Below are 27,909 nucleotides of genomic sequence, written 5' to 3'. Positions count from 1 at the left end.
AAAACCTAAAGAAATAATTTTCAAAATAATTTTGCTTATTCTGTTTTATTCTAAAAGCAGAATACATTTTTATTGCTTACAACTAAATCTCTTAAAAGTCTAAACTATTAACTACAACCTGGAGCATGTAACTTAAACTACCAAAGGACCATGTTTATCCAAGAAAACATTCCATTATTTCTGACAAAATCTGATTTTATTCTGCCTTTATAGGTAATAATTAAAATCTGCATTTCCCAGAAGATAAACACAATTTATTTCCTTCTTGAAATATGAAATTGTCTAGGATTTGTCATGCAACAGACACAGAGAAGTATATATATGCTAGAGGGCTTATGGAAATACAGTACAATATGTATATGATGGACAGTTTGTGTGAAGAATGCATAAATGAATACCGGTACATTATATTGGCCAATTATAACAAGTTTACTTCACATTATCATTACTGGTACTTTGAGGTGGTGTTTAAAACAGGTTTGGCAAAATAACTTGTAAAGTCTTAAAGTCTTGTATTGGCCAATTATAACAATTTTACTGCACATAGTCATTACTTTGAGGTGGTGTTTTAAAACAGGTATGGTAAAATAACACCAGACTTACCAGAGTCTTTGAGTAGCTGTAAAGTTCTGATGATGCCTGTTTCAGGATCAATATGGAACATCTGAGTGATGCGACTGACTGTTCCCTCACCAAAACTGTACATGATTTTACCATTTCTACCACTGTCAGCATCTTCGGCTTGAATCTACGTAAGAAATAATATTTCTAAGTGCTAATAGCAATAATTTCGGGCATCTAGCTACAATGTACACCTCCAGTACAGTCATACCAGATTATACGTCCCTGCAACCTGACCTGCAACCTCTATACTTATTACTGCTTACTGGTTGCTCAAATTTACAATTTTTATCTTTAAATCTCTTAAATAATGGATAGTGCAAAAAAGTAGATCTAAATTTAGCTAAGTAAAGGATAAAAATGAAAACACGATAAGGAAAACTTTAATTTTAAATGTAAATTGAGTTCTGTTTTGGGCCAAATTAGAACTAATAGCAGCTAATATACACTACTTTTCTTCAAGATAAATTTTTCATAATCATTCCTTCTGCAAAATAACAACAATCATACCTTCATAATTGTTGAGTTGATTGGGGTTGAATCAAGTAAAGACGACTTGTACTCCTGTGCAAGGAATTGTGGGACATTATCGTTCTGGTCGGTTATAGAAACGTGAAGTTTCGTAAAGGCCATACGTCCACCATTGTCTGTGGCTGCTATCGGAACGTTGAAGACAGACTGATGTTCCCGATCAAAAACTTGCACAGAAAATATTTCACCTAGAAAACAAGAAAGCGATCACAACTTATATTATCTGAATTTAATCTTTTTATTAATTCTTCAAAAAATAGAAACGAAAATCATGGTATAATGAACATTTCAATATAATTAATGAATTAATGATCTATAAATTTATTATTTCATAAAACTTTGTCATTATTTTAATCATGGGAAATCAGTTATCAGTGAAACGATACTACTTCATATTTCAAATATGTTGTATAAATTAATACTCCACGTACCAGAATCTGCATCTACTCTGAAATACTGCAGCATTTCTTCACTAGGAATAGAGTACGAGATCATCCCATAATTCCCTGCATCATTGTCCACCGCCGAAACCTGCGTCACCAACATTCCTTCCCCATAATTCTCTGGGAACTCTGCCACATAAATACTCTGCTCAAATCTTGGCGAGTGAACATTGCTATTTTGAACTTTGATGCTGACTCGTGCAAAATTTGTAAAAACGCCATCAGTAACCGAGATGTTCAGTTCATAAGCACGATATAATTGTGGTTTCCGTTGTTTAGACAAGATGATAATTCCTCTATCTTCATCCATCTGGAAAGTGTGCTGGTCATTTCCACCAATGATAGAATATCTCAGTAATCCAGCACTACTTGTATCTGGGTCTGTTGCTGACACCTTGGTAACCAGCTGCCCTCGCTCCCCTTGATCAGTTATAACACAGTGATATGATGCTTGGTCAAAAATTGGGGCGTTGTCATTTAAATCAGAAATCTTCACCCTAACAACGGCTTGTTACTGCTTAGCGGCAACTGTCCACTATCTGTTGCTTCCACAAGGAAACTAAACTCAGACTGCCTCTCTCTATCAAGGAATTTCTTTGTGGTTATGAGACCAGTCTTAGAGTCTACTGTAAACCAGTCCACTTCCCTACTTCCTTTCTTATCTGTGATCAGTGAGTAGTGAACCAGTCCATTCAGTCCAGATTCTGGGTCAGTTGCAGTTACCTTGACAACAGAGGCACCAATGGAAGCTGCTTCAGATACTGTTACTTCATACAATTCTTTCTTGAATACTGGGGCAAAGTTATTGATGTCCTTGAAAACAAAAAGGCTTTGTATTAGCAAAAGTAAAAAATAACTTCGCCAAATTCAAGGTCATTTAGTAATCTTTATAATCTTTGATTTAGTATAAAATACTTAGCCAAAATGTGCAGAAATGAAAAGAAAGTTATTTAAGAACTAAAATTTGTAAATTTAATGTAAATGTTACTAAATATAAATTTTCAAGGTCATGAACTCACCTGTACGGTAACTATGACAACAGCTGTCGTTGCTAGGCCAGATTTAACCTCTACAGCCTGCACTGTTAGGTTATAAGTCTGAATGGAGTTATATTCTATATAACCTCGTACTGTGATCAGACCTGAAAAATATACATATATACTCATGTCACTTCTTACATTTATCTTATTGTGCTTTTAGAAGGAGAAATGACAATTTTAAAAATGTTTTGTTAATGGGCAAGACACCTTCTTACAGAAGTACTGATACTGTTATATCAAAATATTGATTAAAAAATTACTAAAATTACAAAATTACGTTTTAAGAAACACCAGTCTAAGCTTTAAGTAGCATCTATGCCTGTAAGAAGGTGGCTGGGTAAAAAAGTTTTAACATCTACAAACAGATGGGGAAAAACACATTATTTTCCTAATTACTACAATTTTATTCCTGTCAAAATTATAAAATCTTGAATTTTCTAAATTAAAAACCTATTTGACTTCTAGTTCTAATGTTTGAAGAAAATATTCTTTAATTTTCAAGGTCTTTAAAGCTATTTATGTGACTTAAAGATGGCACTGTATTGTTTCCTTATGGGAGAAGAGTTAGTAGATAAATATATAACTAGGATATATAGTATATAAAAATAACTGAACAAAAATGTCACAGTTCTAGAGTAATATTTGACTAGTAACTATTTTCAAAAGTAAACCTTTCTATGTTCTTAACTTAAAACTTGTCACCATTAAATACTTAATATAAGATTCCTTGATGCCCCGAAACAAAACAAAACAAAAACATTGAAAGTTTTAGGAAAAATCTTTCACCAGAATGAGATTCAAACTTCCATGACCTCAAAGATTGTACCTCAATTAGCATTTCTTTAGCATTACATCATTTATAAAGGAATAATCATTTGTTTCACGTAAAACATGTAAAGCAAAAATCATTTATTTCATGTAAAGTGAGAATCATTCATTTCATGTAAAATGAAAATCATTCATTTCATGTAAAGGGAGTAATCACTACTTCACGTGTTTCATGTAATTAGGAGGCATCATTATTTCATTTTTACAGAGGAAAACTGTCTTTCATTTGATGGCGAAAGCATTTGTTCATGTCAATTTCATGTAATGTGAAAATTATTTGGAAAGTTGATATCTTGTTTCAGAGTTATGCAATAGTCAACAGTACTTGTAATTTTATTAACATTGTCAATCTATGTAAGATGTGTTATAATTTCTTTGGTAAATGGTGGTAATATTAAATTCCTGCATGGGCTTAATTCACATGCAGTAAGGCACTAGCTAATGTTACATCAATGGCAAAATAGAGATTGCTAAAAAGATAATAATTATATTATAGAGAGATTCTCATTAACATTTACTAGCATAGTTACAACAATACAAAAGAGCTTGTATCATTAAAGAAGTTATTCAAAGTTAGAGAGAAAAGCTGTTGATATAGATATATCTATGTAGAAACCAGTAAAACAAAGTTACAATGCCAGAAAAAAACAAAATTCTGTATGAGTAGTTTGAAATATAATAACAACCAGCCATAAGTAAATGCAAAACAAAACAAAAAAAGTCTGCAAAATATTAAAACTAATGGTTTTAAAAACGTAAAAAAAAACCATAGTATATGACATAGCTGCTTTGTAAACTGTAAAATAATATTGTGTGCTTTTAATATTTACACATACTATTAATTTTTGTCACCTGAACATGATTTATTGCATAATAAATGATCGAATGAAAGTGAAACTTCTTTAAATAATTTGTATATCTGTAATATTACCATATTTATTATAAAAAAATGTCTATTTAATTCTAAGACTGAAACCGAAATATTTTAAGTAAACTAAGTACAAATCTGATTACTGTTTGTTTTAATTAAATTTGTCACCTACTTACATAACAGCTATGTTTATATAACGTTACCAAATACCAGCTAAGCATGACAAGCCCCAAATGCTCAAATAAATCGCAAGTCAAAAATGTGTATAATATGTTATATAATATATAGAAATATATTTTATAGGAGTATATAAACCTATATATAATGGTCTGTGGGGGTATAATGAGCATCTTGATTAACCCTTTCTTCGTTAATTATTTTAAAATGGAATTGTCCATTTTTTAATCTGGACAAAACCATTAATCATTTTTAGGGAAAATTTCAAAATATGTAGTGATTGAAAAGTGACCATGATCCAAAGCAACGCATATGCTGGCAGATCATGGTCTGCACTGGTAAAATTGTCATTAGCAGTCTTAAAGGGTTAAACAAATATTGGTGTCTCTTTTCTTTCCAAGCTACTAAATTTCTTTTTTTCTTTTTTTTTTTTAAATATCTTCTTGATATTGTTTTCTTAATTAAGTTTTTTTTTTCAATATTTTCTGTACACATTTCAGCTGCTCTACTTTCAGTTTTAGGGCTCTAGCTTATCTGTACATACACAGCAAATGCAAGCATAAAATAACTCTTCCCTTTCCCATCATGCACGTGTTATGTCGCACGTGAAAAAGGACGAGCAAAACAAAACGAAAATAAAAATTAATTCATATCCCACCAATGAAGCTACTTTTCTAGACTCAGGCTCTCAAATTTTCTTGTAATTGTTAATGGTGTAAATGTAAATGGAAAAAAAACCCCACTGGTTAACAAAATTTCTTTTAAGTTGTATGGTATAAAAAATATCAAATGTATTCTTAACTTATAACAGTGTGTGTACCACAAAATATATCAAATAAAGCAACAAATATGACATTATAATTGGTATATTGTATGCCCGTGACAGTTAAATTAGACCGTAAGTGAAATATCGCTACCATTATTACAATATTATATATACAAGCCCCGTCTATAAAGAGGGAGATATTTATTTATATATGGTATATGTTGGTTTAAATTAAATACGCCTGCTGAGCAAAAGGAAGTGTACTAATATTATTACGTGTAATAAATTACGCGAGCGTCTTTTATCTGTTCCTTACTGACAAAAGTACACAAAAGTACAAATCTGACAGAAAACTGTTAAAGTTTAACTAAGAAAAAGTCATCCAAAAGTCATCCATATATTCTAGTAATGCAAAATCCCGACATGTTACAAAACAATTTTTTTTTCCTTACTTTTCTTAATTTACTTTTACATTCTTACACCTTAACTTCGATTTTCATAATTATGTTGACTTTTGTTCTTTAATAGAATTTTGGCGAGAAAATCGTGTAACATAAAATCTCACTGGTGGAAAATTGCCACTGATATTTACATATACAATTCCCAGTGTTAAATAATTTCATTGATTTGTAGAAGTCAATTCAATTAACTAAATACAGCATACTTGCTTATTTCCCTTGTGTACCATGTAATCTATTTCATGGCTATCTTTAAGAACTCCTTTTTTTTCAAATGTAAATCTTTCACTTGATAATAATAGAAATCAAAAATGTTATAATTAAATCAATTTCAGGAATTGATGAAGAAATATTAAAAAATTCAAGGAAACATGTTGGAATTATAATTTGTAAGCTTATTGATCAGCACCAGTCATGTTCTTAATCAGTAATGATCCATCAATCAATAATTATCCCTAAATTAATCATTATCCCTTCACTAATGATAATAATCACATCTTTATAAATCTATTTTTAACTTTTCCCCTGCAGAATAAAGGGAGACTAATCATCCCAAAAAACCAGTTACTATATGAAACTTTAAAAGTTTGCTATAAGTTCAAGACCATTTATATTTTATAAGTTAATTAACAAGCAGATTAACTCATCATATATTTCATATCCATATTTACCAAGTATTCTTGTTGGATAAGTTTCAATCTTAATGCCTTCAAATAGGTAATTATGAATAATACAAAATATAAAATATGAGTCATCACCCTTTAACCAAAAAAAAACAACACCCCCAAAAATGTGAAAATTAGTATGACAAAAATAAATATACATGTATATATAATCAAACCAAACCGACACTTTTTTTACACCATTATATTGTTGTTGTTTTTTTAGTAATTTTTGTGAGAAATATACTGGCAGAGCCTTGTGTCAAGATTTTTAGCTTCAGTGATTAGATATGATACTGACAAGACTTCCAAAAATGGCAAAACTTTAACACGAGTCTCATTTCATTTTGTACTCTAAATTTAGTTACATATTTTATTCATACAATAAAAGATAATGAAGGAAAGTTTCCAAATAAGTCTTTGAAAATGACATTTTAAGATTTAAGAAAAGAATTTTGAAATAGAAATGTAATGTGCATTTTTTTTTTTTTAGAAAAGTTTGCCATATTTGAGGAAGTCATCAGTTTCTGGGATGTTTGCAAGCATCAAGCATGTTGTTGTTTTATATACTCACATGGACCATGAACATCCATGGCTTTATAAAAAAGACCACACAAAAAATATTGGGGGAAAATCAAAAAATGTGTTCAAAATATACAAAATATTACACATCAAATACAAGGAAATGAACAACATTTCTTTCATCTTTATTTCATTTTTCTTTGCCTACATTTCACTACCCCCCCCCCCCCCCCCCCCCTTTTTGTTGTTAAAATCATTTTAATTTTTACCTTATTATTGTCAAATTAACACATAAATTTTGGAAAATAAATCACAATGTTCAATACTATTTATATATTGATATCATTATTGAGGTCTTACTAAAATAGTCCACCCTTTCTCTTCTGATTTTGGCGGTGTTAAAGAAAAGAAGGGGGATAATCCGAGTTATTTTAACATGGCTGTAACATAAAATGTGAGCTTTTGAATAAAAGAAGTGTTGTTCATTTCAACAAGCTATTAAATGTTCATATCTGAAAATATATAACAATATTATAATATACAACATGTCACACCAGCTTGTGTCTTAAAATAATAATAATAAAAATCAAGTTTAATATGTGATTACTTACATTACAACAAGCAAAATACACGAAAAATGTGTAACAATATTGAACCACCATAATAAGTACTACAAAATTTTTTAACTAAGGAACACCCCCCCCCCCCACACCCAAGAATACCTATAACACTTAAGGCTGAAAAACAATGTGTTTGACAAAACTTAAAGCTCACGGCCTTACTAAGATGAACAGTTAGAAAATCTAATTATAGCCTTTATGACCTTGACCTAAATATACAACCTGAAATGTCTGTTACACGAAAAATAAGAAGCCTAAAATTGTCCCCTTAGTACAACACTATTTTTCATAAAATTTTTACTAAAATGTTTAACAAAATAAGAATTTGATACATTAGTATTGCCATAGAGAGACAAAATATGTTCCTATTATTTTTGAAAACAATCAATGCATCAAATTTGTTACAAAAAATATATCAATAAAGCACATGTATTAAAGTTATCATTTGATATACAAGTTGTTAAAATATTAAAACTTTTCCCATATTTCGTGCAAATGTAAGTTAAATAAAGACCCATCACAAGAATGTGTTAAACAACATTATTATATTAATCAAATTTTAAAAAAAAAATTAAAAATGATTATTCCCCTTTCAAAGATATCTGTGATCCAGTGATTAAGATTTGCCTACAAGAGTGCCGTAAAAAAAAAGGGAAACAAAAAATGCGTGAAAATTTGTTACAATTTCATAGACAATGTTTCAAAAGAAGCACTAATAATATAAAGCGAGGAACGTAAGTGAATTTATTACTAATTCCATACATTTTACTGTAAGCTAATTACAATTCCCGTTGTTTTAATTTGTTTAATAAACAATTTTTTCACTTTTAACGTATGTTGTTTAAATTTACACTGGAACGAATGTTTGTCAATTAAACAAAGATGTAACTATTCATTTCTTTTTAACTCGTTTAGGCACTGAGTTAAACTGTAACCTACTTAACAGATGTTAAGACTTCTATTTTTAGAATGCCTTTAAATAAAAACGTTTTCTAACTATTATATTTAAGTTTTACCAAAATGCCAATTTCAATAATTATCTATATTATGCTTATCATTAAATTTTAAACATACTAGAAATGTGTCATCATGCCACGGATGCCCCCGCATGCAGCCAAAATTTCAAATGTTATAATATCTAGTTCCAAATTTGTTTGCACAAATTATTTTTTTCATTCTAAGTTCAAAGCCCTTAAAACTTTTCAATGTTAACACAAACCATTTTTATACAATGTTTAAGGCACTGAAATTATTCAGTCTTAACCATTTTTATACAATGTTCAAGGCACTGAAATTATTCAGTCTTAACCTTTTAAAAATAGCATATTGCATATTTGTAGCCAACATAATGGCTATATACATTTCCACAAAAGTATGAGTGCTGAAACTGAAAGTTCAAAATTTTTCCAACATTCAGGAAAGATAAGTTTGTCTAAAATCATTGAACCACGTCCAAATTCAAACTTAAACTGCTTATTCCTAAGATGTATCTATATTATTTTCAAAGTGAAAGGGACATAACTCTGCCAAAAAATCATCGAACCATGACCAAATTCCAACTTGACCTGCGCATTCCTTTGACATATCCATATGTCAATTTTGAGTTGAATATGTAACACTGTTGGGTTGATAATGAACAGAAACTGTAAATTTCATATCATTTTCAAAGTGAAAGGGGCATAACTCTGCCAAAAATCATTGAACCATGACCAGATTCGAACTTGGCTTGGGCATTCCAAAAACATATCCATATGTCAAATTTGAGTTGAATGTGTAATATTGTTGGGGAGATAATAAACGGAAACTGAAAATTTCATATTATTTTTAAAGTAAAAGGGACATAACTCTGCCAAAAATCATCGAACCATGACCAAATTTGAACTTGACCTGCGCATTCCTTTGACGTATGAATATGTCAAGTTTGAGCTAAATGTGTTGTACGATTGGGGAGATAATGAACGGAAACTGAAAATTTCATATTATTTTCAAAGTGAAAGGGGCATAACTCTGCCAAAAAATCATTGAACCATGACCAAATTTGAACTTGACCTGCGCATTCCTTTGACGTATCCATATGTCAAATTTGAGTTGAATGTGTTGTACCATTGGGGAGTTAATGAATGGAAACTGAAAATTTCATATTATTTTCAAAGTAAAAGGGGCATAACTCTGCCAAAAATCATCGAACCCTGACCAAATTTGAACTTGACCTGTATTTTCTCATGACATATCAATATGTCAAGTTTGAGTTGAAAGTGTTGTACCGTTGGGGAGATAATGAACGGAAACTGAAAATTTCATATTATTTTCAAAGTAAAAGGGGCATAACTCTGCCAAAAATCATCGAACCATGACCACTTTCGGACTTGACCTGTATTTTCTCATGACATATCCATATGTCAATTTTGAATTGAATGTTTTGAACCGTTTGGGAGATAATGAACGGAAACTGAAAATTTCATAATATTTTCAATGTAAAAGGGGCATAACTCTGCCAAAAATCATCGAACCATGACCAATTTCGAACTTGACCTGTATTTTCTCATGACATATCCATATGTCAAATTTGAGTTCAATATGTGCAAGGGTTATTAAGATAATGAACGGAAACTGATGATGACGGAAGGACGGAATGACGGAATGACGGAATGACGGAACAGGGTAACACTATATGCCCCTGCCATTATATGGCGGGGGCATAAAAAGAAACATTATCTGAGGCATCCTAATCAAACTTCATAAAAGACAATAAGTCTAATTAAATTCAAACGGCTAAAAATACTTCGCTCATTGGACTTAATTTGTTTTCACCAAAGAACAGAAATGGTTATTAGTTAAAGAAAATTGTGTTAAAAGAAAATGAAAAATGGGCCACTCAACACAACCAGCCACCAAAACATTAGATTAGAAAGTTGTTAAGTTAAATCATTGTCAGTGACATGAATTTGTCAAATGTTAAAAAAATAAAAGGAAAGAAAACCGATCGCAGCCCAACACCATTTTGTCAATCATTAGCATTTCGTGCAAAAAAAACCCAAAAAAACTTCAACCTCAAAATTTTCTTGCCAACGCAAGCATAGTAATTATTGCATCTGATTATTCTTGTAATAAATACATTTTAAAATAAATTTGTTTCCCTTAAAAATTTAGATTTAGCATACTTTTTTATTCTGAAAATATACTTTCAGAGTAAAGAAATATGGTTTCTTTTTTTTCTCTCTATACTTAAAAAAAATTTCTTTACATGAATTACTGGATCCAAACTAATAAAAACTGCATGTAAATTCTACTAAATGTTCTTTTAACAAAATCATTTCTTCACGAAAGACAAAAAACGGGGATTATTTCCAGGGAAAAAAAATGTAATAAATGTTATATTGCTTTAGATAAATTGGATTATTGTGTAATAACAAAAACATAACATCTAGATTTTAGTTAAGAAATGAAATCCATTTATCAATACAAAACAGCTTCCGCACCAAGAGATTTTACACAATTTTATGAAAACATTTTGAACTGATCATCAACAATAATTCCCATTTAAATATTTGAGAAATCTATAACAACCGATTGTGAAGAAAAATTTGAGCCGCGTCATGACAAAACCAACATAATGGGTTTGCGACCAGCATGGATCCAGACCAGCCTGCGCATCCCCGCAAACCCATAATGTTGGTTTTGTCATGTCTCGGCTCATATGTTGCACACATTCAAATTACTAAACCTACCTATATTAAAATCGACATCAAAGTCCCCGTAACGATCGCCCTCGATAATTGTGTAAATTAATTTATCCTGTGTCGGACTGTTCGCTGTCAAGCTAGCAACTGATGAGCCCACTGGATAATGTTCCGGAATAGTAGCACGGTAAACTTGTTGATCAAATACTGGATAGTTCTTGCTGATGACTGTTATTTTCACTGTTGTTTCCGAACTGCGTGATGGCGACCCTAAATGTAACAAAAATGGAACAGTATGACCTATAGGTAATTTACATATTTTGTCATCCTTGACTTTTTGTAAGAAACTGGTAAAATTGACTTGCCTATGAAAACAGTATCCACTGGACCAGAGTCTACCAATCCTGTGTATCTGTACAGTCTAAGCAGACTAAACTAGCGTCTGCTCTCTTTTGATAATGAAATCCCTTATTATATAATAATAGACTCTTCCAAATTCAAACAAGAGAAAGTCCATTATGCAAATTAGGCTGGGTGCAGGTTAAAATGAGTCAACCTTTTGCTGCTATTTAGTTTAAGATTTATATTCAAAGTGAACTTTAAAAGATAAATTTTATATCACTTTTTTCCAAATAATATGAACATATTGATTTATTAAATGATATCAGAAAGTCCTAACAATAATTATGTCTTTAAATATCGACTCTTGCATTTTAGTTTGATAGTTCAAATACCTCCATCTGCTGCTACAGCAGACAGCACAATTTCTTTGCCAACATCCGCAGTGGTCAAAGGTCTGAACACACTTATCTTCCCGGACTTTGGGTCAATGGCAAACCTGTCATCTAGGTCACCACGACCCTTCACACTGTATGTCACCTGACCAAAATTTCCTGCATCCCTATCAATTGCAGTCACCTATAATTATCAACAATCAGTTTAAAACACACATCCATTTCAATATATCATTCTTGACAATTAATAAATACCCAGTTATTAAATCAGCAATTTCCTCCCTTAAACCATGCTATTAATATAATATAAAAGTTACTTCCCTTTGACAATGGCAAAATTTGTTTTAATTTACAGTTAAGTGAATAATATCACTTGACTTGATTAAATTCATTCTGTTGTTTTTCATGTCACGCCTTACATAATGCTAACCTCAAGGTAACATATTATATTCCCTGCAAAAAATGAAGCTGCACATTCCTTGCAAAAAACTAAATGAAAAATGTGTCCAAAGTCCTCCCAAGGCAACAGAAAATGCATTTCACATTTCATTTTAACAGCCAGCTTGTCAGTTAGCTGAAGTAATAGAATTTTTCATTTGCCAAAAAAATGTTTAAATTGTGCAGCAGACGACACTTTAATACACTTGACCTTGACTTTCATCACTTCAATCATAACGTTTTTTCATTTTTCAAATTTAAGAAAACACCCATATAATTATAATCAAATGAGACAAACCTGTTTGACAACATGACCAAGAACCGAGTCGTGAACGAGAACCGAGTGATACGGCTGGTGGACAAAAACTGGGTCATTGTCATTTTCATCTTCGACCATGACCTTGACCAAGGCATGTGCCCTCTGTGGTCCTTGAGGTGTTTCTCCTCTTACCTTTAAACAAAAATAAATTGACATGCACTTTTGATCAGATATCGAAAAATAAAGAATCCCAACTGATTTCTTATATATTATATCCGAACATGATCTTAGGTTATGCGGAATATCCTGGCAGACTATGGAGAATATTAATTAGTGAATATGCACAAAAATTCGAACACTACAAAGATCTCATAATATCACAGCATTAAGACTATACATCATGCACAAATTGAATTATCTGAAAAGACACCTCTTCCTCTTCGTAAAAAACTAATTAAATATTTTGAATACATCTATTATTCATTTATTTTTGGAAGCAAAAATCGAAAGAAAAACATACTTAAGACTTAACCTAATTCATAATTAATGAGGAAATATCTGTTCTTTTAAAAAACAATCTTGGAAAAAAACATCAAAAACACATTTGTTTATACAAATTTTTGTGAAGAAAAAACAAAGACAGATTTCCGTTTCAGTCAAAATTTTTGTACCAACCTCAACGACAAGATTATAAATGCTGACTTCCTCTCTGTCAAATGCAACACCAGTTGTTGTTACAACACCAGACGTGAAGCCAATTTCGAATTTGTCGCCACCATTAAGTAAACTGTATGTGAACTGCTGATTCAAACCTCGGTTTTCCACCTGAACTACTGTCAGAGTATCAAATATCTCATGGTTTTCTATAACCCACGCTTCATAAACCTCATGAGTGAATGTAAAAGGACTGCTGGTTGGTTGAGACACTGCTACAAATACTATCGTTTCCGTTTTGAAAATGCCGTCTGTCACTTGAACTTTCAGCTTGTACTTGTCAGCCATGTTGGATTCGTTCACAATAAAGATGGCGCCAGTGTCTTCATCTATTCTGAATCTACGATCATCATTTCCTTGAACTAATGAATACTTCAGTTTCGAGTCAACACCTGTATCATCATCATGGGCATCAGCAGTAACGACAATAACATCCTTATACGTGGGAAGTAATACTTCAGCATTGTAACTGTCTTCAGTGAATTTTGGAGGAGTGTCATTTACGTCATTTATATATAAGATGACTTTTGCCGGAAATTTCGTCCTCAATTGGGGTTTACCCATATCCCATACTTCAACAGAGAACTCTATCTTGTCCATTTCTTCATGATCGAATTCAGACACAGTTCTTATTGCCCCAGTATTCGGATCAATGGTGATGTAATTTTTAGCATAGTCATCTCTGATCTCATAAATTAGTACAGCGTTTAAACCAGAGTCTTTATCTTTAGCTAGAATGACAAGAGGCTCGCTGGTGGCATTAAGCACAATTGTGCCAGCTTTAGCTGATTCTGTAACATTTCCGACATATTCCTCCTTGATAAACTCCGGAGCATTGTCATTTTCATCGATAATATGAATATGTAAATTAGTCTGGGTTGAGGAATGTATAATGCTGGTTGCTTTGATTGTAAGGTTGAAAGCCATATCAGTCTCATAATCCACAGATTTCTTTGTATAGACAACACCAGAGTTTGGGTTAATGGCAAAGATGCCTTTTTCATTCCCGCCGACAATTGTGTAGATGACGCTAGATCGACAGTTTGCCGTCATGGTGTAGACATTCGTAAACCAGGGCTGATTCTCTTGTAGTTCGGCCATATACTCTAGGCTGTCAAACTTTGGCGGAGCATTGTCAGAAATTGTAACGTCAATTATAACCGTGGCTTTGTTAGACATGGGATGATCTCCCTTGTCCATTGCCATGACAACCAGTTCATAGTGAGGCTTATCATTTCTATCAAGTTCCTTAGCAACAGACACTGTTCCAAGCATACTGTCAATGGAGAAAACACTGCCAACATTTCCTGAAAATAGAGAAAAACATAAAAACATTAAATTTTCTAAACAGATTTTTAGGTTTATCATTAAGGCTCAAACTCATAGCTTAAAGAGGTTAAGAAGGCATGGATCTTTAGAAACATTGGTCATTTATTGGTGTCAGAAACGTCATCATTTTTACTAAAAATCACAATGACTTCATGAACAATAATACATATACAATATACATGCATATATAAATAGCTGTTTAAAGAAAGAACATATGGTTTGTAACATTTTGGATTACACTTCAAAGAGACATGATTAACTATCTATACACATGTATTTCAAAGTTTGTGTTGAAATACAAGAAACATTCAATATTTTCAGCTAGGCTTGTCAAAGTAATCAAAGTAAAAGCATTGCATGAAAGACTGATGTAACTTGCATTGAAAATAGAAGAAGTTACATCGTTTTTTTTTTAAAATCAAACACTGTGTCATATATGATTACAGTATGTATTTAATGTTCACATATATCACCGTATCATCAAAGCTTAAAATGATGTCAAAAGGAGGCCTGTCGTTTTATTTTTCAACATTTTTTTACGTTGTTGAAAGATTAAGGCTCCCGACACAGAGTGGGTTGTTTATTTGATGTATATTAGTAGATAGATAATACTTCAAAGTGAGGCTTCTCTTTATAATTGATGATAATTATTTATCTGATAGCATTGAGTAAATGAAATTACCAAAAAAAACTAATTTGTCTGTTTTGTATTCAGGGAAAATCAGTCTAAACCAACCATGACCAAAGTGTATTAACACATAATATTATTCAAAATGAATTTTCATAATTATAAGGTCTTTTCAAAATTTTTAGCAAATTTATATCATGTAATATATTCCCATATGTTTCCTGCGTAATTGTATTTAGCCTTAACTTAACCACATTTTAAAAACAAATTAGAAGTTTTTTTTACTCTACCATCACTATATGGCAGTCTTAATTATAGATATATTAAATATACATGTATAAATATATTCAGGCCTTACAGTATTTTCTTATTCCCGCCTCAACTCTTTGAAGTACGTACAGTACTTTCACATTTTAATATTATATAATAATTTTGACAATTTTTTAGAAAAGTGTCACACCAGTTAGACGCCATCGTTAGTTAGTTCAATAAGTATACAGTCACCAAATTTTGAATATATCGCTGTCATATGATATTAAAACGTTCGGCAGTTTAGTGCAGCACTATTTCGAGCCTTCATTTAACATCGGCATATAAAAGAGAAAACGAGGGAATATAAACATCACAATGATCAAAATTTATGTTTACATCATCCTTGTATTCAATACATCTTCGTAAATAAATCATGTCACCCGAAAAAGGGGAAATGAAAAATGGCACAATTTTTACCATTATTATTTTCATATACAGCCACCATTGTTCGATGACATGGCAGAACAAGAAAAGTCAGAAACTGGGGTTGCGTAACGGTTGTCATTTATTACCATGATGACTGCAGCATTTGATAAATTTTATTCTGTTTTTCACAATCTCTATTGTTAAAAAGTTAAATACGGAGAGAGTTTTCAAAAAAGCTTTACAAGCTTCCTACTCAATCCGTAAATTTTATTTTATGTAATTTATTATGTAAATGTGTGGATTATTAATAAAATATTGTTTAAACTAAAAAGTTAAATACCGTAATTATGCAAATAAGGCTTTCCGTCTATTATAATGCTTTGTTCGGTGAAATCGAAGACAGATAATTTACGTAATATGAAGTGTTACCGCTTTCATTATGATGTAACAAGAAAAGAAAGATTAATATACTTGCAATTTTGCACAAAATATGATACAATTTTTTTCATATATATACATTTTGATATCAAGTACAATTTTCTGTCTAACAATGTTAAGAAATTCTATAGAGCAAATAAGGGAAAAGATGCCTTTGAAAACAGACGGGAGTAAATGTGATACAGTTTTTATGATATTATGTTACAACCACGAGACCTGTTGTCTTCCTTTCATGTTAATGATATATTTCTTTGTGCAATAATATAGAATCTAGGTAATCCCAGACTGAAAACATAATATAATATCCAGAAGTGATAAAGTTTTTTCATTTTTAACAGGCTGAATTTCTAAATTTGACTTTAAGATTCCATTATTGTAACTTATCCATTCTCAACTTTTGGGATATTTAAAATTTCAAAGTTGATCAGTCAGTGAAAATGATTCTGGTTAGAATGCACAGACACTATACTGTATCATCAGATTCTTATGGCTGTCCCATTAATATTTGTTGCATGTGAATGTTACATGTTAAACAACCTAGGGTATCCAGGAATCACTACATTGGTGGCAAGGGCTAATCATTTTTGGTTCCAGCATAGTAAAGGTAAAGGAAAATTTGAGTATATTCTTACTTCAATAGAACAGAAAAGTGATAATTATCAACTTTACCTTGGTAAGTAACCATATAATTGCAAGCTATCAAGGGTTAAAATCTAACCGATTATCAAATTAGCTACAGCGTTGGCTGCCGTGCTTATTCAGTTTTCAAATCTTAATCTGAAGGTAGTAAAGATAAAACCTGTTCTAAAACAGTTGGCTTTTAAAAGACAACAACTTTAAAAATTCATTCATCATAGATTTCTATCACAATAATAAAGATAAGGTTTTTCAACTGATTTTATATATCTTTACCTTTAAGTATCATGAAATTTATACAGTCACATAATATGCTGCTTCCTTGAAAAATAATATCAACGCAACCTTTAAGTTGTGAGTAACTCAGATAATGTTGCAAACTTTAAAAGATGAAAATTCAGAATATGGTGAGAACAAAAAGATCGTCCTCATGTACAAGCTTAAGATGATCTCATCGCTATGATCTTAAACATTTCTTTTTTTAAAATGACACAGATGTCTCGAAGGCCATATCTAAAATCAGGGTATCCACCCCCGATTGTTCTCCTAATATCCCAGCAGTCAGACTTCAACAATGGACCATCAATCATTCACCCAGAGTAACAAAAGATCGGTTGGGGAGGGAGCCAAGGATACGTCATAGCCCCCGTATTGTTTTCCATATTTGATTTTACACAATATGGAGGGTAGGCAGTGCTTATCAATTAAAGATGTCAACTACTAGGTGGTAAAGAACTTTGGCCCATAAGTCTAGTGACAGCATAGCACTTTAAATAGGGTAACGTTCAAATCCTGAAATAATATTTAAATTGGATTGAAATAGTAAAAATGTCAACAAAATATAAAACCCGATAATCATGATATCAATAGCACGACCTTGATAAGAAAAAAATCTTTCCAATCTTAAACATTAATCATTCCAATTCAAAATATTTTTTTTGGGTTATCAAATTGATTCGCTTATTTTGCACATCACAAACTATACTCTTTTTCAACCCCATTTATTAAACATTTTGATTATATTCAATAATTTCAAAACATGTGAGAAATTCCTATACCTTAACTTTTATATAATAACTGATATATTCAACAGGATCTCAATCCAGTGTTTAAAAATTCAATAGTTTTTCGAATTCAATATTTTCTTTTTACAAGAAATACTCACTAAAATTTCAAAATATATAGACTGACATTCCTTGCTATGTTCAAGAACAAATATGCTATGTTCAAGAACAAATAATACCAAACCATTCTCTCTTAAATCAATCTTCTACTCCTAGACATCAAAATTAAAATCACGAGACCTTGATAACAAAAAAATACCTCCAGGACATTATCTTTCGGCAATTTAACAAATTTTGGCCTTAGGTTTATACAACTGCTTCATTAAGATTACACGCTGCATACATTTCAATAATAAATTATGCATGTCCACGAAATACTGCCACAAAACTCTTATCGCAAAAACACTCAATTGATAACCAGTGTTCTCTAATTAATTAACCTCGTTCCAATGAAAACAAATAAACTGTTTAAAGGTTACTTTGTTTCTGATCAGCAGGATTTTTTTGCGCATAAAAATGTTTCAGTAGCGCCACAACAAACAATTCATTGTTATTAACTGATACCTACAGTAGATAAAACAGTAACTGATATATCCTGGTAGAAGTATAAATAAATTTAAGCAATTTTCTATTACATAAGCCTATACTTCTTTTACCATTTTCTTAGCTTAAATGCATCTAAACTTTATTTCTAAATCTTTTAATGTTATCAGTGATAATGACCAGACAATTTTTGTAGATGTTGTTGTAACTTTGTTTTTTTTACGTCGCAGTGTTTCCATGCAGCTTTAATGGAGGAGGAAGACCTCTTCCCTTCCTACCCCTCCTTTTTTCAGTACATATCGCATCATAGTCACAGCTAAAAAGTCCATATTTGTATAATATTTCATTAATCTGTGGTTTTTGTACAGAAAGATATACTGCATTATTGTTATAATTTCTTTATACATGCATATATAATGTAAACATTGCTTATTCGGCAATAAAGTCCATCGGGTGCGATGACAGGTAAGATTACATTTATCGTTACATCTTATTGGCCCATCGTGAATACATCAAATCAATAATCTCAAAGTTTTCATTCATAAAAATGTTTTGTTCAAGTTTTGGCTCATTAAAACTGTACTTCTTCACCTGTCAAGTAAATAGACAAACAAACAAATGCTTAAAACAATACACTTTTACATTAACGTAATGTTTATTAAATTAATATGCTTAAAATGTTAAACACAAAAAGATCCTCCTAAATCTTATCAAACTTGGTCAATGTTTACATTTAAAACCTTTAAAAAAAAATGTCACTCATATATTGGGAGTTATCTCCCTTGAACATCAGAGTCTCACGGAATTAATAGGGCAATAAATCTTATCATTCCTGTATTATAATATATAATGTGTCCCTTGCATAGCACATTATCTTGTTTAACGACAGCTTTTTGGTATCAAAACACTATTATGACTTTTTTATACCCCATGGCCAACAGATTGTATTATGCTTATTTTGGAGTCTATATTCTATATATATGCCAATGGCTTTGAGCTATAATTTACAGTTTTAGGTCTTATATTTTTTTTTCAGCATGATTTATTTCCAAAAAACTCAAGTATTTCAGATTTAAATAAATAATGAAAAAGCATTTGAAATGCTGATCATGAAAAAAGGAATCACTTTTTTTCCCTTTTTTCCCTGTAATTGCTTCTTAAACATTTAAAACTTTGACCGCCCATGTCAAACAAAGTAAAAATACAATACAAATGAACTAAGAAACCACAAAACTCTTCATTATCATTCTGGAGGTAATTTGAGTTCTTTAAGAAAAAAACATAAGTAGCACAAGACCCAAAATTTAAGTTTACAATACAAATTTGATATCAATGTACTGCAAAAAATATTTTATTGCATACAAATTCTCGCTTTATCATTATAATCATGCTGTATCAAATTATAAATTTAGCGCAGATAACTGTAGAAATGAATACCAACCAATGAAACAAATGAAATTAAACGCAAATTTTTGAAGCATTTTTATTTTACGAGAGCCAAAACAACATTTCGCAGTGCAAAATCTACGATAACGATCTCCCGATAAAATCTATGATGTATTAGTGAACAGTAATTTCGTTGTTCGGTTTTAAAAAACTATTCAACGCACCTCTTTGTCGCATATAAATTTCAGCTATTAAGAAAACAATCAAGATTTTGTAAATATCGAAAAACGAGACATACGTTTAAATGACATAAATTGGTCTTTTGAAATCAAATAATAGTTCATTTTGGGTGTTTTTGTTAGTCTAAATATGCACATTTTGTCTGAAATGGGCCGTTAAATTGTTCGCACCAGCAGTCATTACAAAGTCGCAAACGTTTTTTATGACCTTGCATTAACACTGAGTGTAAAAAAAACTCATCATGGGAAGTTAAACACTCTTTTAACTTTTTATACTGTATTTAAATATCAATATATCCTGCATGTTTTTTTATCATAATTTTCTCTTTCTTCAAAATTTTATTGCACTTAAGTGATATTTATTAATTTAAAATTGCTGCCATGTAAGGAAAACATTTATTTACAGCTAGGCAATAAAACTGTATACACAAAAGATTTGATTTTCTGCTACTGATACACCAAATTACTCAAATGTTGTACTATTTAAAACAACCTTTTATCAAACAAAGTTCATATATATACGTATATACTGTAATTCAAATATTGTATATCTATTATGGCAACTATCCCCTGCTGTATGCCAAGGATTGCGTGTAAAAAAATTTAATTACTTCAATTCTTCGAGGAATTGACCATGATTGATTACTGTGATGAAACATGGCAGGATTTATAAATAAAAGACACCCCTCAGACCTTATAAATCTTTATAAAACTGATTATCTTAATGTAGTCTAGACCATACTTAGTGTTTTTTCTGTTCAAGATAGGTTTATATGTCACGTCATCTTTAAGTCATGAATAAATAGTTTACGACAGGATATGGCAAAAAAAAAATTGCCTCCGACCAATTGAAAATAACGGCAAATCGTTGTTAAAAGGATCATGTTCTTATAAAATTGTTGAGTCAGTGGTGACTGAAAGAAATCAAGATCATATTTCATCGAAGGTATGGAAAATTCCAAATTTCGCAACAAACCTGATAAGATAGTGTAAGTCAGTTCTGCATTATGTCCCTTGTCTTGGTCAACCGCCATTACTTGAACGACCGACGTCCCGATAGCTGCTGTCTCAAACACACGTCCGTGGAATGTGTCCGACAAGAACACAGGTTGGTGATCATTATGATCCAAGATGTTGAGAGTGACTCTGGTGAAGTTCCGGTTTGGGCTCATACCCTGGTCGCTAACCATAATCGTCAAGTTATGTTGCATGGCAACCTCATGGTCCAGTGCACTTTTAACAACAACCTCACCTGAAAGAAACAATTGAATTCTTCAGTTAAACTTTGGAAAAAAAAAATCACATATGAAAATCATTATTGTATAAACACCAAAATCATCCAGATGTTCGTAATGTTTACTTTCAGTGTTTACCCTTTTGAAAATCTGCACAAAAAAAGTACATAGAAACAGGTTGAAAGCAATTCAGAGCGCAAATTTTAACATAAAAAATTTATAAATTAAACTTCTGATCTTCCACAATGTATATAATCTCCTTGAGATTTAGTGAGAATCTTAAATGGGTTTTCACTTTGTAATGTGAGCTTATTTTAGATCCTTTACATTCTTTTAGTGAAAAGTGCTTTCTAATGCTCTTCTATTGCTCATTACTTGAAATCTTTAAAAATCTGTTTTTAAGATCTGCAGCTTCAATGCTGTTAAAATTTCATAAGTTTGGACATCAAATAAAACATTCCTTTAATGAAAATTGCAAAGAAAAAAAAAGAAGAGAGAAATAACTGCGCAAAAGTAACAAAGGTTTTGCTATCTACAATTCATTAGCATTATTATTTTTTTGGTATTTAATACCTATTAATACCATGAACCGTTTTATCTTGCAAAAACAGCTCAGTTTACATAAGAAGCAATTAATTCTGCATAGTTTCACTTCAACATCCTATACACCAGAGTTAAAGTCCTATTTCATTGACCCCAATCAAATATGCGTAAAAATGGGTGCATCTGATTACTGTTGTGTCTTTTGATACAATTTAATGACAAAAAAGCTCAACATACGCTGAATTAATGTTCAGTGAATGATAAATAATAATTATGTATAATTTCACAAATTTGCATTTTTAGTTGAAAGGAATGCATTTTTGGTCTCACGTTTGCAGCAGACGGCATTTCAATTTGTATAAAAAATCACGTCTTGACTTCACCATCCTAAACTAAGTGCAACTAATAGACATGCACTTGAATATAAACAAATCTGTTTTGATAAATTGGAGACATTTATCAAATATTGTGTCAATAAGAGCAAATTTCAACATAACTTTTAGCACATTTTTTCCCCATGGCATAAGGAACTGACGGCTGCTTCCTGTGTACTGAGAAAGGTTACGACTTGCACCCATGACCCTGTCATTAAAATTCCTCTGCCCTTTAAACTAAACCACCTTAATATAACTAAATAAAAGTATTTATCAAGCATTAATCAAAACACCTGAAATGAAAAACCTGCCTACAAATCTTAAGCAGCGGAATTTTTTTCAAAATTTTTTCCGAATTAAAATCTGAAACTTCTCAACTCCGATACCAAAATTAAACAGAAGATATCTAAACTTTTAAAGTTGCAGACAGCGTGAGTGCATGGATTCAGCACTTTTATATAATAACTAACTAAACAGCCTAAAAGTAAATGGAAATAAGTAATACTTTGTACGTCTGAAATGTACCAGACAACTATACATAAGGGAGTCTTGAAATCTTCTGTAAAATCAGCTCTATAAGCTGATACTGACAAGTTGTTGATAAGTTTCTGTCAATAAAGATCCTCAAAATATATCTTTTGAAATATTCAAACTGGCATAACATAGAAATAATGACAGTAAAACGTATACATGTTGTTGTATTTTACAATACTAGATGTTTTTTCCTGTAAATATTTTTGAATATGTCATTGTATTTATAAATATGGAATTCCTTAGCTTCAAATTTGTAAACAGTGCATTCAAAATTTAAGGAATTTCAGTATCAAAGTACTGAAATTCAGCTACCAACAGTATATTGCGCCTTAAGTCAGACTGCACAGGCTGGCCTGGCTCTATACTGGTGGCAAACACCAATCAACTTTGGTTCTTCTAAGGTTAAAGGTCAAAATTTTCCTTACCAGTTTCAGCATTCACATCAAACAGTTCACGTGTAGAGGCGGAGTTACAACAATCTGGGAGCAAGTAGATGAGCATGTTATTGTCAGCATCAGTGGCTGTAACTTTGAGCAAGGTCGTGCCAACTGGTGTGCTCTCCGGAAAACTGCTCTCATAGTGTGTGTTTTCAAACAGCGGGACATTGTCGTTTATGTCAATAACTTCAATATGTACCTGAAAATATAACAAAATTATTGTTTTATACACAAGTTGAAAAAAATCACAAACAAAGAAAGGTTTACAGTGGCTTACAGTAATAAGATGTTACACACACACTCTACAAAAATTCTTTTTGTACAATAAAATTCTAGGCACAGTTTTATTGTCCCCTATACACTAGAATTATGATTGATGGGTCTATATGCTTCTCCACACTCACAGAAATGACCAGAGCATAAAAACATCAACCCACCAACTGTGGAAACTATCTCCTATGGTAAATTCTGTAATAAAACAGTCATGTTACCCTTGAAGCAAAAGAAAAATAACTTTGTTTGAAAAAAAAAACAACACCCTCTACCAGCATTGCAGGTGGGCAAAAAAACCACTCAAGAGGTATCAAAGTACTGGAAGTATTACAGTCTGGTAAACCTAGGAGTATGAGAGATGTGTACTGTCAATCAAGTTCTGCTTATAAACTGATAAAATACTTCTTCAGATCTGCTTCTAAATAACAAAAAAAAAGAGAGAAAAAAAGCAGAAAATCTGGAAAAAACGATTTTGCAGGGGAAAAAGTAATAAGAGAAAACCTCTGAATGTTAACATCTTGTTTTAATTTTGCTGCATTTTGACATCACACTAAAGGATTACACAAATTTTATGAGACAGTTCTTCCATTTAAATAGATGGAAGTATCCAGGGGGAGTCGTTCTGAATTTCTAAGTTTTACATTTTACAAGGAGAAAGAACATGTCATTTTAAATCACAAAAGAGCACATTTATTTATAGGAGGAGTTCAATAATCTACATCAGTAACTGTAACATCTGAGAATGCTATCTGTTGTTGATACAATAATCCAAACAGTGTCTACTACTTGTTTTCTTTGTCCAAATTATTTGCTTTTTATCTTAAATTCAGATTTCGAACTATGCTTGAGATCTCCTCTTAATTGTTATAAAAGAAGCAGGAGAAAGTAAAGTGTGTAATATCTACCAGAAATGACAGATTTTATTTTCACATTAAGGTATGACATAGCAATGCTGTGTGTTAAATTTATTACAATTTCTTATTATCAGTAAGTCTAATTTTGTCTCTCGCGTCTATTTCAGAAATCATTGTGGAATAAGTAGAGGTGTCACATATGGAGAAAGTGGTAATATCAAGGCAAGCCAGTTATGTGTGATGACCACTGCAATGTGCCAAATAATATTTTAAAATTTGGTGTACAAAGCAGTTAAAACACAAAAGAATAAAAAACGTATAGAGCCTGATGGGACTGTATTGCAATGTACAAGTTGGCGTCACTCATTATCTGTAGTGTAAGACTGGTCTTATGTAACGTATTTATTATTATACCCTCTTCAATACAGTCTAAGCGTTCAGCTCACTGTATCAAAATGGCACCAGGTATAGTGAAAAACATACTTTTCAATGTACTTCAGTCAGTCTACCATTATTTTAAGCAATCAAAAACATTAATAGCATCTTTCCAACATCAAAAACAGATACCATAATTAATTTATTTCTTTCCCTTTAAAAAACGAACAAATTCCTGCATGTGCTTTTTCTTTCCCCCCAATTTTTTTTTCATGGTTTCTAATTTTATTTATAGCATTACAATATTAGTACCATATGCTATAAAAGTTTATGAGTTTTGTATTAGATCATGTTATTACACACAGGGATATAGAGTTGATCCATCTAGCGAAATTAACAGGCTTCCTAGCTACATCAAATGAAGATTTATTCGGTAAATATGTCGCTACAATAAAATTAATGATGAAGTTTGCCTAAATATATAGCAGCGTTAATCATGTTTTTTGGACAATTCCGCTCCTCATAATTTATAACTTTTTTACTAGTATAGTGTATTCAATCTTATATGTCAGGCTTTTTTTGTAATGTTACTCTTTACAGGAGATTTAATATTACGAGCCAGCGAAACTAACGCTTTAATAGAATTGTCTAAAACTTTACAATGGAAGATTTATGTTACAAAACAACAAAAAGTAATGATGATGGAATTGGAATTTTAGCATGGTATCAAAAGTTTTAACTCTCATCTAGCTTAATATTTTAAATGGAATCCACATTCTTTTAATTTGAACTAAACTGTGAATCGTTTTTAAAGGAAATTTCAAAATAACTCCATGTGTATGTACTGACTGAATGCCTAACAGTGTAGACCATAATCTAAAATGTGCCGGCAGATCTTAATCTGTACTCAGGTCACAGGCGTAAAATATGTTGCCTTCAGAAGGTAAAGGGTTAAACTGAACAGGATTTACATTGCCCTTCTCGATACATAAACATATATAGCTATAGGTTCCGATCTAACAATCGGTAATTCCGCAAATCAATCTGCTTTATGATGAAAATACTGGAGGAATGTCACCCTAACTTCTGACCTGATGGTTATAATATCTTGACTGTCTGTTCCTCCAAAATTTCAGATTTTTTCTGTCTGTTCCTCAAACATTAACTGACAATAATAATATTTACTATATAATTGAGCATAAAACATACAATATATAACAATGTACTATGAAATGAATGAGAGAATAAATGGGTATGAACCTTTAACAGCAACAACTTTAATCTCTCTCTAATATCATATGCATACAAGTTTTCTGACAGATCAAAGTTTCAATTCAGCTGAGACTTCCGACAACAGCACACAGTAATATGCATTGATCGGTGGAATCAAAATTCCATTGCAACAAAAGCCGGTCTTTCCCGTCTTTCCGTTTGCAACAATTATTTGATAAGACATTCATTTTCCATGATTAAATGATACACATCAAAAGCGGATGTTCATACTTTATAATGTCATCTCTATCAATAAAGTATAAAGTGCAATCATCTACTGCGTCTGCAGCGCACAAAAACAATACGACCTTGAAAAAAACGTGCAGCAGACGCAGGCAATTTCCAATGTCGTTCTGACACTGTGATTAGTAATTCAATTTATAGGCACATTTGTTGCCTTCCTTCCATTACTGGCTTAGACTAAACCTTTTTTACACTAATTTAACGGAGTATAGAACCTTTTAGAGATCATTAATGGGTAATTATAAGCGTAACTTATTCCTAATTTATTTTACTATTTTGTAAAAGAATGTCTACAGCAGTTTAGTACTGAATTCTTAATTCCTGTTTAACAATTTTAGGATCAATTGCATTACTGTCAATCATAATGTATTTGAAGAATTTTGAATTTTTTTTAAAGAATATAAAATCTTTCAAAAAGAGATGCTAATTGAGGAAATTTTTAAACTTTGACGTTTAAACTATCAACAAATTAATGAACCCTGTTGAAACATGGATGTTTTAACATGTCATGCAGATTCTTCATGGAATGAAAAACTATGACATGATGAGAAATTTCTCCTGATGAGATTCGTCTTCTACTTTATCCTTTTTGTCATATCTTTTCTCAGTAATTTGTACCCAGAAGTGATATATATTCATTTTTCAACAAGTATTAGAGTGAAAAATTATCGACAATCATTGTCGATACTTGAATCAATGGAAAGCGAATTTGTTTAAATGATATTTCATCAAATGATGATTCATATAATGAGCATTAGAAAGAGACAGGAAAGAGAAACTAATGTGAAAGGTTGACAAACATGTCAAAATAGTGCAACTTGCGATGGATCTGCCATTAAAGTACCCAATGATAGGCATTAAAATTTTTTCAGGAAGCAGTTTTGTGAAATGAGCAATAGGATGTTATGGTATGCTGGTTTCCACAGCTACCAATTGTTTTTCAAGCAGTCGAACACAACTAACAAATTAGTCATTGTTCTTATATTGTAACTTCTGATTTGTATAAGTATCACTTAATAAAATAACTAAAAAGGTCTTTGCACAAGAAAACAGTTCTTAATTTTTTTTTACTTATTCATTTTATTATCAACTCTATAATAAGCTGCAGGTAGCCTTTAATTTAAACCACCTGTACCATAGTGCCTGACCAGCCAGCACTTCCATGCAGTCCATCCACTTGCCCAAACTGTTTGTAGTAGCTTTAATTTAGTTCTTAAGTTTGTTTTAAAAAAATCCATTTAAAAACTGAAAATCCACCGTTTTCAAACTCATAGCAAGGCAAAACCATAAGTTCAAGAGGGTAAGGGTTAAGAATTTTTTATATTGTAACATGAAATAAATTTCTACCATTAAACTTGTATCATCAATTCATCAAAACAAAAAAACTTGATTATGAATAAAAGTCAAGACAGTGAAAAAGTACACAATCATTTTTAAACATAATTCAATATTCATGTAAAAATA

General features: G+C 31.3%; 1 protein-coding gene across 1 annotated transcript in view; it reads right to left on the bottom strand.

The window, feature by feature from the left end:
- The window catches only part of LOC132721038 (protocadherin Fat 1-like), a 147,096-nt gene that overhangs the window by 22,154 nt on the left and 97,033 nt on the right, over positions 1 to 27,909 (bottom strand). The window contains 12 exon segments of the mRNA XM_060705285.1: positions 604 to 748; positions 1,132 to 1,340; positions 1,584 to 2,103; positions 2,106 to 2,408; positions 2,615 to 2,736; positions 6,972 to 6,992; positions 11,268 to 11,489; positions 11,954 to 12,137; positions 12,690 to 12,842; positions 13,326 to 14,671; positions 21,282 to 21,557; positions 23,417 to 23,627. Coding sequence (XP_060561268.1) covers positions 604 to 748; positions 1,132 to 1,340; positions 1,584 to 2,103; positions 2,106 to 2,408; positions 2,615 to 2,736; positions 6,972 to 6,992; positions 11,268 to 11,489; positions 11,954 to 12,137; positions 12,690 to 12,842; positions 13,326 to 14,671; positions 21,282 to 21,557; positions 23,417 to 23,627 — 3,712 coding nt within the window.

This window comes from Ruditapes philippinarum, unplaced genomic scaffold, assembly GCF_026571515.1.
Source record: "Ruditapes philippinarum isolate M1 unplaced genomic scaffold, ASM2657151v2 ctg2492_1_1_1_1, whole genome shotgun sequence".
Lineage (NCBI taxonomy): Eukaryota > Metazoa > Mollusca > Bivalvia > Venerida > Veneridae > Ruditapes > Ruditapes philippinarum.
Note: the sequence above shows the minus strand (reverse complement) of the source record. Positions and strands in the feature narration are given on the sequence as shown.